The sequence below is a fragment of the Sciurus vulgaris genome (assembly GCF_902686455.1).
Source record: "Sciurus vulgaris genome assembly, chromosome: 7".
Taxonomy (NCBI): domain Eukaryota; kingdom Metazoa; phylum Chordata; class Mammalia; order Rodentia; family Sciuridae; genus Sciurus; species Sciurus vulgaris.
The window spans coordinates 129,966,770-129,978,867 of NC_136467.1; the positions used below are offsets into that span (position 1 = coordinate 129,966,770).

At 40.7% G+C, this 12,098-nt stretch overlaps 1 protein-coding gene across 1 annotated transcript; it reads left to right on the forward strand.

The window, feature by feature from the left end:
* Nucleotides 1-2,884: 2,884 nt before the first annotated feature.
* On the forward strand, nt 2,885-9,841 carry LOC306665785 (zinc finger protein with KRAB and SCAN domains 4-like; the record flags this gene model as incomplete). The annotated part of the gene is made up of 5 exons (XM_079147399.1): nt 2,885-3,756; nt 4,886-5,033; nt 6,736-6,818; nt 7,836-7,959; nt 8,958-9,841. The coding sequence occupies exons 1-5, from the start codon at nt 3,337-3,339 to the stop codon at nt 9,839-9,841; spliced, it is 1,659 nt and encodes a 552-aa protein (XP_079003525.1). The 5' UTR covers nt 2,885-3,336.
* Between the last annotated feature and the right edge of the window lie 2,257 nt (nt 9,842-12,098).

A 12,098-nucleotide genomic window follows, 5' to 3' on the forward strand; every position in this document is an offset into this window, starting at 1 on the left:
AGTGTGCTTATGAAAGAGGTCTCAGAGGACTTTGCCCTTTCCACTAGGTGGGGACCTAGCTAGATGGTGCCATCTATGAACCAGAAAGCAAGCCCTCCCTGGACACTAAATCTGCCCGTACCTTCTCAACCTCCAGAGAAATACATTTCTACAGTTTATAAGCCATATTGGTATTTTGTTATAGCAGCTCAAAGGAACTAAGATAGCCCCCTCCACTTTCGGGGGGCAGGTCACCAAGGATTGAAACCAGGGGGGCTTAATCACTAAACCACATCCTCAGCCCTTTTTTATATTTTATTTAAAGACAGGGTCTTGCTGAGAGGCTTAAGGCCACACCAAGATATTGAGGCTGACTTTGAACTCATGATCCTCCTGCCTCAGCCTTCTGAGACACTGGGTTTACAGCTGTGTGCTATCACACCCAGCCTTCCACTTTACATACTTAGGTTAGAAAAATTATATATGTGTTCACACACACACACACACAGTTTTGAAGAGTGCAGGGTGATTGTTTTGTAAAACGTCCTGTAAGTTGAATTTATCTGATTTTTCTTCATGCTGAGATTTAGGGCAATCCTGTTTGCACATAACATGTGACATTAACTATTCCTTACTGTATCACATCAGGAGGCACTTTATATCAGTTTGTCCCAATCTGTACTTACTAAAAAATTCCTAAAAAGCAAATTAAAGAATTCTGAGGACAAACTGGAGTTCAATTTCTTACCAAATTACTTCAGATTGCTTTTACACATATGTTTAGTGAACTTTGCATGCAGAAACAACAAAAGCAATATTCTGCTTTGTGTCAATTTGAGACAGTTTGTAACATCTTAACCTCATATTTCACTACTCACATCTTTCTGTCCCCTGTCAGTCCTAGTTGATTCAGAATCTCCAGGGTTTCCTCCTGTCAGGGTTGGCCTAACTTATTACATTGGTCTATGTACTTTACACAATAATGTTCACAGTATTAGCTTATATGTAGGATCCACAACATCCCCATCTGCTATTGCTGTCCTCATTTATAGATCAGAAAAGCCAGGCATAGTGCTATGATTTGGTTCTGGAATGTACCCCAAAGTCTTACATGTTGAAGTCTTTGTCCCCAGTGCAGCAATATTTAGAGGTGGAGCTTTTGGGAAATGGTGAAGCGGGAGGGCTCTAACTTCATAAGTGGATGAATCCATTTGATTGGTGAATAATTTAATGGACTACTGGTATTATAGGATGAGACCTTCTGGGAAACTGAGGCAGCATGAAGGCTTCCCTTAAAACCCTAAACTTGCGATCAAGTCAGAAAGATTTCAGACATGTTGCTCAGAGTAACAGGTATGAATTTATTAGAAAGAATGGGAAAGGGGAAAAGGGGACACTTTCAAGGGACAGAGAGGATCTTCTCAGAGAGGAGAGGGACAATGTGCCTCTCCTGCCCTCCAGTTTTATTAGAGGGGTTCCAGGTAAGTTCCCAGATGTCTCATCCAGGTCTACCTCTTGACTTTTGACTGATAGCAGGATGACACCAGACTTTTAAGTCCCCACAGGCATGACCACTGTAGGTCACTTTGGCCTATGCTGACCAGTCCTAATTGGAACATGTTTTTACAGATTTTATGGTAAGGGGGAATTATCCTTGTCTCCCTGAGTTCTGGGATCTGGTCTGTGTTAGGGTCACAAAAGTCCCCCCCACCCCCAGGGTAACTTATGTTCTTATCAGCATTTTGCAGTCTGCATTTCTCATGAAGATAACAGGTAGTTTGCTGAGGAATGTAACATCCTGTTGAAGGCAGAGCTTTTAGGTAAATTGCTTTTTAGAAAAAGAGCATGTGTGGGTCAACACACTGGATTTATGTGTGCACCAGTTTATGGATTTATTCCCTTAACCTTGTGTTCCTATCACTCAGTTTTCTCTGTTCCCTATCACTGGGGGTGATGTAGGGTGGAAATTATAGGCAAGTAGGGCATGGTTGGAGAAAGTAGGTCACTGGGTGCATGCCGTTGGGGATTATGTATTGTCCCTGGATCTTCTCTTTCTTTGCTTCCTGGCTACCACAGGCTGAGAAACTTTCCTCTGCTACACCCTTCTTCCAAGGTGTTTTTGCCTTGGAGCCAGCCAACCATGAACTGAAACTTCTGAAATCATGAGCCAAAAAAATCAATCTTCTTTTAAGTTGTTTTTCTGGCATATTTGCCAAAGCAACAAAAAGCTGCCTCACATAGATACAGGGAAGTTAAATAAGTTACCAATAGTACCTAGCTGGTAAGTGGTAAAGTCAGGATTACTCAGTTGGCTTGCTTTGAGAGTCTGTATATCTCCTCACTGTGCTAGACCATGAAAGGGTTTGGAAAGAAACAGGAAGGAAGAAAGCAGGCGGAAAGTAGGTACCTGAAACAAGGGACTGGAGAGTTTCTGGAAGTGGAGAGCAGCGTAAGCCTGGTTGCCTGAGAATAGGCCAGGGAAAACTGAAAGTGGAAACCTGGAGCTGGGGGAGGGAGTTTCTGGTTACTTTTGCTGGAGTTATCTCAGTGGCTACATTGGCAGTTCACTGCCCAGAATGAGTTAAGGATTTGTGAGGGGATGAGGTCAGGGTGGGAGGGCGTTCCCTCAAGTTACTGTTTTTGCCTTGAAGGGGAGAAAAGTGGCAGATTAAGGGAGGTGCTGGGGGGGGGGGGGGGGGCAAGGACCAGAGGCAGCCATTACTCTCTGGAGATAAGTGCCTGATGATGTGTTCTGCCTCTCTGATGTTTCTAAGAGAAACAAAAACTCCTAGCAGAGTTCTGAAGATTCTAGGGAACAATGCTTTCTACCTGAATTTTAATGTCCACTTTATGCAAGGTTCTTAGGCAAGTTTTACATCAGAAAGAAACCTTCCAGAATTTAAAGATTTGGTCTAATTTCTTCCGATTCGGGGTATGTCATTCTTTCCTTAACAAACCTCCCTTGAGTGAGAGTAGACAGGATCACTAATGGGTTAATTCGGAGACAACCACCGAGAGGAACTTCCTAGAGAGCCCAGGAAGTGACTGATTCTCAACTAGGTTTCCTGTGCCCCAGCCTCAACTTCTCTCCTGTGTCTCCACAGTGTTCACTTTTACCCCAAGGACATCCTTTGAGGATATTTATTGTGGGATTAGAGTGGGGTGTAGAAGAGGATGCTGCAAAGGCACCGACTATAGGAGAGATCTGTGCAGTTGCGCCTCGGGTGTCCTGGGCCCCTGGTATGAGAGGAGGAACCACTTCCAGTTTTACTGGCAAATAATTCCCATATTATAAGAATTCTCTTAAGAATATACAACTGGTGCTAGAGTGTGATTCGAGTACTGCCTCCGCTCAGAATGGCTAGAGAAGAGAGAGAAAAAGCTGCCCTGGACGCCCACTCTGCAGAAGACCAGAGGGGGATTCTGACTGTGAAGGTGGAGAAGGAGGAATTCGCCTGGGCTACTGAGGAGAGAGCACCCGGTAGCCCCGCCCGGGGCAAGGAATGCTCGCGCCAGCGCTTTCGTGCTTTCCGTTACCGGGAGGTTGCAGGGCCGAGAGAGGCTCTGAGCCGGCTCCGGGACCTCTGCCGACAGTGGCTCAGGCCGGAGATGCATAGCAAGGAGCAGATCCTGGAGCTGCTGGTGCTGGAGCAGTTCCTGACCATCCTGCCCGGGGACCTGCAAAACTGGGTGCGGGAGCAGCATCCGGAGAGCGGGGAGGAGGTGGTGGTGCTGTTGGAGTATTTGGAAAAGCAGCTGGATGAGCCCACACCGCAGGTAGAAAGAGTAGGTTTAGTATCTGAGAGCTGTTGTCTGTGCCTTCCTGAACGTCAGAGTGAGGGGCATTGCTTTAAGATAATTTTTTGTACTGCGAACTGCTCTATCCATATTCTGGACCCCTTAGAATATTTAAAGACATAAAGGAAAATATAAAGGATTACAAAACTCAAACAAATCGATACACAGCAAACGATTAGATGTGTGGTAAACCTATATATGTGCTTTTTAAACTTAATGTGCTAAATAAGACCTATTTTGACGATAAAGTCCTGGAACTGCTTATGTCACATTGGTTTGTTTAAATATCAAATTTTTCTTAGAGACTAGTAAAAATAAGACCAGTTTTTTTCTTATACAAGTTCACAGACCACTGGGTTTGAGCTTCTGTTAGAAAATGGGTGAACTTTTACCTCCATCTTCTGGTCTGTTTTATGATGTTTCCTCTTTATCTTTTCCAGTGTCCTTGTGCAAGTTGCCTCAGAGCCTTCAGTTATCAGGAGACTCAGGTCCTTTGCTTGGATGTATTCCACTGAGCTCTGTAAAAATGAAAAATCATCTGGAGTCTCTTACATTCTTTATAAAGAATGTAGGAAATTCTGAGTGCACATGAGAAAGAAACTTGAAAACTAATTGAAGTATAAATGTCTGGAAGAAAATCTGCATTTAACAAGAACATACCATGTGCCAAACTCTGTGTTGAGTGATTTTGCATACTATGATCTTATTTACTAGTCTCCTAAGCCTCATAAACTAGATATTATTATCCATATTTTTTCAGGTAAGAAAAAATATTAGTATTCTTTGAGAATTTAGCACCAGATTCCAAAGAGTTTCATAAAAGCAAAATTGCATATAATGGGGGAGCACAGAGTAATGGTTAAAATTATGGGCTCTGGATTTGTTCTCCCTGAGCTCCTATATTAGCGTTGCTATTTATAAGCTGGGTGTCTTGGGCAAGCTACTTAAACTGGACCTCAATTTCCTAGTTGCAAAATTCCAGCTTTTAGGGTTGTCTTTATTAAGTGGGTTAATATTCATAAAGCTCTTAGCAACAGTGCCTAGAAAGTAGAAATCACATGTAGAAAGCATGATAGAAATGTTTGATGAATAAATTAATGACTTTCAGGTCCCAGGTGGTCACCAGGGGCAAGAACTACTCTGTTGCAAGGTGGCACTGTTGACAGCAGTTCAGGGGTCACAAAATAGCCAATTTCAGCCAATGATGACTCTGCTCAAGCATGAATCTCTGGCATCCCAGCCCTTACATGACAGAGGTGAGTATTATTTTCTGGACTGGGCTGTATGAATCTTTTTTTTTTCTTTGCAGTGTGGGGATTAAACCCAGGGCCTTGTGCATGCCAGATGTATGCTTGATGAACACTGAGCCATAGAGCTACATTCCTGGCCGTGGGCTGAATGAATTCTAAAGACTTCATTCAGTTCCTTTTACCTACTGACCTTTATTTTTTTATTTTTTAATTTTGTTTTGGTATTGAGGATTGAACCCAGGGGTGCTTTACCACTAGGCTATATCCCTAGTCCTTTTTCTTTTTTCTTTTATTTATTTTGGGTACCAGGGATTGAATTCAGGGGCACTCAACCACTGAGCCACATCCCCAGCCCTATTTTGTATTTTATTTAGAGACGAGTCTCACTGAATGGGGAGCATCTCACTTTTGCTGAGGCTGGCTTTGAACTTGTGGTCTTTCTGCCTCAGCCTCTGGGATTACAGGCCTGCACCACTGTGCCCAGCCCTTTTTATTTTTTGACACAGGGTCTCACTCAGTTGCTGAAGGTCTTGTTGAATTGTGAAGGCTGGCCTCGAACTTGTGATCTTCCTGCTTCATTGTCCTGAGTTACTAGAACTATAGGTGTGTGCCACCATGCCTGACTGTTGATGGTTACTTTATATGCCAATCACTGATCAACTCTAAGAATGAAACTAAAGCAGGAATTTTAAACAATAGTAGAAAGTTTTCCTAACCAAACCTGGAAGTATTAATTAAGACTTCATTAAAATTGGCACCAAGAAAGAATTTATTTTTTTAATAATTTAGTGATCTCCATTCATTTAACATATTTATGGAGACCTCGCTATAGTAGTCAGTGTTGTTAGCACTGGGAAGAGAGCCATCAGAAAGACCAAATTCTTGCTCTGGTGGAGCTCACATTCTAGTGGGGAAGATATCAGATAAATCAATAGTACAATTTAAGATATTCATGAGTGCTATGATGAAAATAAGGTAGAATTTATAAAGCCAACCAGAATATTCCAGAAATGGTAGAACTGTAGCAAATTAAAGAGAATAATAAATCTTCTAAACTATATGTTTTGTAATGAAAACAGGATGAAAATCATTTATTAAACAGCTACTTTGTGTTCTTAGGTGTTCCTTATCTGCTGTGAACATTCAAGCAGGTTCCCAGAATGTACAATACAAGACTTGTCATTTAACATACAGTCTTTGTTTCCCAGCAGAAGTCTTGACCTAAACCAACTCCTTTTTTGCCCCTTGCAAGTTCATTTCTTATAGGGAGAGTGAGATTCTCCTGTACTTCTCTCTCTTCTTTATGGGATCAGCCTTATGTGGCACCTCTTATTTTTTCAGAAATTAAGAGAAACCTAAGAAGAAAGTATTATGATAACCACATTAAAGACTTTTTAACCAAAACAAAAAACAAACAAAAAACCCCTTTTCTGTTCCATTCAGAATTCAAGACTGTAAGGTTAACAAAAAGCTTCGTTTTGGTTTTATACTGTGTTCACTTCACTATTCCTACCAAGGATTCTGCCCCGGGTTTTTGTGTATCTGCAGAGGGATACCAGAACTCCTTCGACCTTTACACTTTGGAAATGAACACACTGTATAAACTTCTCAGCAAGAATTTCCTAACCCAGTGTTTGATCTTAGATTCCATAAGGCAAGAAGGCTAAATGCCAGGGTATGTCTTATCCAGAGCTTCTTTCCTTCTTAGTTCTTCAGGTTCCTGGACTTGCCCAGGGAACCATCTTCAGAGAAGACACCCCAGTAGCTGCCAGATCCACTCCACAGTCCCAGGTGAGCTAAAAGCACCCCCCTTCCCAATGCCCCACACACTTCACTACTGGTGGGCTTCGTGTTAGGTTCCTCTTTCCCCAGTTTGACCCTATGCCATTCTAAATCCACATGGGATTTGAGTTTTCTCATTTCATCATTGCTTACTATTTGGTGCCCACTTAAGAAGCTTTTTCTGTTTTCCTGTCCCTTTTCTTTGGTTAGCCCCTTCATCAATGGGATTTTTTCCTTCAACAACAAAATATTTTATTGTGATGGTGGTTTGTTTTGTAGGGTGTTTTTGTAGTGTGGGGGATTAAATCCAGGGCCTTGCACATACTAGGCAAGTGTTCTACCACTGAACTACATCCCCAACCTTGTTTAGTTATTTAATTTATTTTTAATGTGATACTGAGGATTGAGCCCAGGGTACTCTACCACACCTATGTCCCCAAACCTTTTTATTTTGTATTTTGAGATAGGGTCTCATGAAGTTGCTGAGGCTGGCTCTGAACTTGTGATCCTCCTGCCTCAGCTTCCCTGGAGAAGCTGAGATTACAGCGTGTGAAACCACTTCCAGCAAGATTTACTAAACCTGGATTTTCGTTTCTTACTCAGGCTTTAATGCCCTGCTTGAAGTTCTCAGTGTTTGAATAGTTTCCTTATTTTTTTTCTCTCCTCAGATCTAGATTTTATTGTATTTTAAAAACCATTAATGTAAATGAGCCCTCACCTGCCCCTTTACCCAAAGCATACCACAAACCTTTTGGGGAGTTTGAATGCAGTTCTACTCCTTTTGCTTCATTACCCCTTGTTTTCCAAGCCTTTTCACTTTCTGGATATTATATGAAAGTACTTATACCAAATTAATATTTCTTGCCTTTTTTGACAGTTATTTTTTAATAAAGATTTTATTGAAAAAGGTTTAAGTAGGCCCCTTTTAAGGAATCCTTTAAAGAGTTAAGTCCATTCTTTGCGTGTATCATGCTTTGGAAGTGATTATGGGCAAGAAGTACTAAGTGAGATTACTTACTGTTTTAGGGGATGCTGAAAATGGAAGATGTGGCCCTGACCCTCCCTGCTGGTTGGACACAGCTGGATTTATCTCAAATGAACCTCTACAGAGTTGAAAGGCAGGAAAACTGTGGAAACCTGGTCTCCCTGGGTAAGACTGATAGGCACTAAGATTTTTTATTTTCCTTTTATTTATTAGAACCTATTGGATTGTTAGAATGTGTTTGGAACATGTTTGGCTTCAGAACCACCATTTCTGAACCCCTGTAGATGACCAGATATGTAACTTAACTCCTTAAACCTTCTGATCCTTGTTTTCTTCTCTATCTTTTCAGTATTCTGATCAGTTTAAATGAGAGGAAGTACATACAACCTTAGGTACAGTTCTGGCTCAAGTAGGTGCATAATATATGTTGATTTCCTTTGAATTTCTAGCCCTGACAGAGGAGGAATGCTAAAGGGCCTCTTTAGGAAATAGGCCATGGAGTCAAAGAATGTGAGAGTTAAAAGTGACCTTAGACATTGATTATAGACTCTGACCTTAGAGGTGAGGAATAGATACACAGAGGGTTACCTGACTTGTTGCAGGTCACACAGCTCACTGATGACACAGTGGGTGCTCCAACTCAGAACTCCCAGCACCAATACCTAATCTGTTTGAGGACCCTGCTTCTGCCTGGACTAAGAGCAGAAATGACAACTTGTATCATTGATCAGTGATCAATTTCTAAGTTCCTACTTTTGCTGTTTGTTACAGGATGTTTCAGAAATCATTTTACTTGGTCTGTTTACTGTTGCCTTCTGCTTAGCTCTATCAGTATCTAATCCTGGGTATATGACTTTACCTTAGTATTGTTAGAATTTAGAGCCTTCACTCCATAAATCCCCAGTATAGTCCTTGGTTTTTGATACTTTTCTTCCTCTTCTTTCATTTCCAGTTGTCCCCTTCTTTCAATGGCCCCATTTCCATTCTCAGTTCTCTTTCCTCCCCAGCACTCCTGTAGTGTATCTTTCTTCTCACCCTTATTTTTGAACTTACATTCTCATCCTTGGCATGCACATAACTCTAATTCTTACCTCATTGCTTTTCATCACAGAGCTTTACTTCCATACAGAGCATAATTAATAGTTATTGGTTTCTTGTTTCAGGTGGTGAAATACAGGCTAAGGTTCAGAATTTGCCTCCAGCCGAAGAACATCTAGAAGAAGAGCCTGGACAGAAATCATATGACCTTGGTGAAGACATTGCTCAGATGCCTGCAGGTGCAGAAGCTGGTGAACAGAATGAGGGCAGATTGCAGAGAAAGCAGAAAAATGCTACAGGGAGTAGGCGACACATTTGCCATGAATGTGGAAAAAGTTTTGCTCAGAGTTCAGGCCTGATCAAGCACAGGAGAATCCACACTGGAGAGAAACCCTATGAGTGCGAAGACTGTGGGAAGACCTTCATTGGGAGCTCTGCCCTTGTCATTCATCAGAGAGTTCACACTGGTGAGAAGCCATATGAGTGTGAAGAATGTGGCAAGGTCTTCAGTCACAGTTCAAACCTTATCAAACACCAGAGAACCCACACTGGGGAGAAGCCCTATGAGTGTGATGACTGTGGGAAAACCTTCAGCCAGAGCTGCAGCCTCCTTGAACATCACAAAATTCACACCGGGGAGAAGCCATACCAGTGCAACATGTGTGGCAAAGCCTTTAGGCGTAATTCACATCTCCTAAGACATCAGAGGATCCATGGTGATAAAAATGTTCAGGAGCCTGAACATGGAGAGGCCTGGGAAGGTTGTGGTAGGATGAAAAGCCAGTGGGAAAATGTTGGAACTCCCATGTCTTATAAATGTAATGAGTGTGAAAGAAGTTTTACTCAGAATAGAAGCCTTATTGAACATCAAAAAATCCATACTGGTGAGAAACCCTATCAATGTGATGCATGTGGAAAAGGCTTCACCCGAACTTCATACCTTGTTCAACATCAGAGAAGCCATGTAGGGAAAAAACATTCAGTCTTCATGAGTAGGTCAGGTTCATGAGGTCTTTTACCTCTCATTGTGCCTTGCATAAGGTGCTAGTAAACATTTACTAGATATACCTGTGAAACGATCTGCATAGTTCTGAAAATCTGTGTCTAGATTTCTGAGAGATTCGTAACTAATGCTATTTGTGTTTGTGTCTGATTCTCTGAGATTCTCGATTCTGGGTCAGTACTATATATTTGTGCCAAGTATATAGTTTTGCCAGAATTGGGGTGGGGGAATCCATATTTCTTCATGAGGATAGTACTAATGTTAAGAATGCCTTAAACAACTTAATTATTAAGATATTGGGAAACTTCTTCATCCATAGAACTGTATTATTGCACATCAAGTTTGCTACTCTTTTATTCAGGTAAATAAAAATTAATTTATTAAATCAGGTAAAATAATTATGAATTTTGATGTAAATTCTGTAATGTTGAACATCTTCTTTCTCACATTTTACATATTTTGGGCCTAACCAATTCTATGATACCATCTATATCCTTCTCCCCCTACTTACAGTCAACAGCTGGCTTATACCAGCTAAGCTTAAACTTCCTCCAGGTCAGAGCAATCACATCAAATATTTATAATTATTATTCATGACTTCAAAACTTCCCTGTGGGTTGGGAATAGGAAAATTGGATTAGTGGCAGGTATTATGAACAGAAACCCAAGTGCAGGGAGAAGCATTGAAAATCTTGAGCTTCTGAAGTAAAGGACTCTACAGTATCCAAAGTATTAACATGTGAAGTCAAGACTCAGCTCTGAGTTAAACATAAGAAATGAGACTTTTGTGATATCCCTTATTTTCCAACCAAATCACCTGTCGGAATGTAGCTCAGTGGTAGGGCACTTACCCATGCTTGAGACCTTGGGGTTCAATTTCTAGCACTGCAAAATAAATAATAAATAAGAAAAATAAGAATGACACTTCATATATATATATATATGTACATATGCAATAGAACTATATACATAAAAAAGAAAGCAAGAAATGAAAAAAATTGGGATTCAAGGTGGTTGATGTTTCTTTAATTGGAAGAGGTCAGGTAGCTAAGATAGGGGTAACATAGTTGGATATATACTTTTTTAAAAATACAAATGCAATTTTTAAATTTGTTTAATTAGTTATACATGACAGTAGAATGCAATTTTAAAAAGTTATTTTTGTTTGTTTTTGTGGTGCTAGGGATTGAACCCAGTCCCTTGTGCATACCAGGCAAACACTGTACCACTGAGCCACACCCTAGTTGTATAGGCAGTTTTTAAGGTCTAAACCTTTTGTTTGGTATGGCAAGCGAGTGAATGCTAATTTAATTATTAAAAATAGCTAAATTACCAAAGTAATAATCAAAAGCATGCCATTTATATATACCAGTGATATGAGTCTGTTTCAAATGATATCAAGGATTATAATTAATCTAATTCTATGCACTTGACATCCAAAGGAATTGTAGAAAGAGGAAAATGGATGTCTTAGTTCAAGCTGGTATTTTGTGAAGCTGGTATGCTATGTTTCAGGTTATTTATTTTCCCTGTGATGGAAAACCAACTTCCTATGCCACTTATGAAGAAACAAAAAAAGAGGTAGAGGTTTGGACAAAAGGGGCTCTCAGGCTGGATGTGGTGGTGCACACCTATAATCCTAGCAACCTGGGAGGCTGAGGCAGGAGGATTGCAAGTTGGAGGCTGGCCTTTAGCGATTTAGTGAGACCCTGTCTCAAAAAAGAAAACAAAGGACTGGGGATGTAGTTGCAAGGGTGTGGTAGAGTGCCCCTGGGTTCAATCCCCAATACTCCGAACTGAAAACAAACAAAAATATGAACAAAAAACCAGACCACACCAACCAGCCAATCAACCAACCAATGAACAAAACAAAACAAAACAAAACAAAAAAAACCAAAAATCCCACACAACAGGAGAACACTCAGTCACCAGATCTGCTTAATACTCTCAACCTGAATCAACATTTGTATTTTAAGCTTAGTCCCAAAGTATACAGAGGAAGTGAGGAAAAGGTATAAATTTAACATTTTTCCTCCCCATGAGTAAATTGCATTGGAAAAGAGCTTTCTTTGAGAGATTTGGAAGAGAGAACTCATAAGGCTACAGAATTCTAATTTTTTTTTTAAAGCTCTATACATGGAGGAATTGTTTTTCTATAGACGTAAAACAAGCAAACAGAAGAGAGAATTAGGAGATTTCCAGCATAAGCTTGTGTAGCATCTTATCAAGACAGTGTTCAATTCCTTGAGGGGGCCTTCTACTC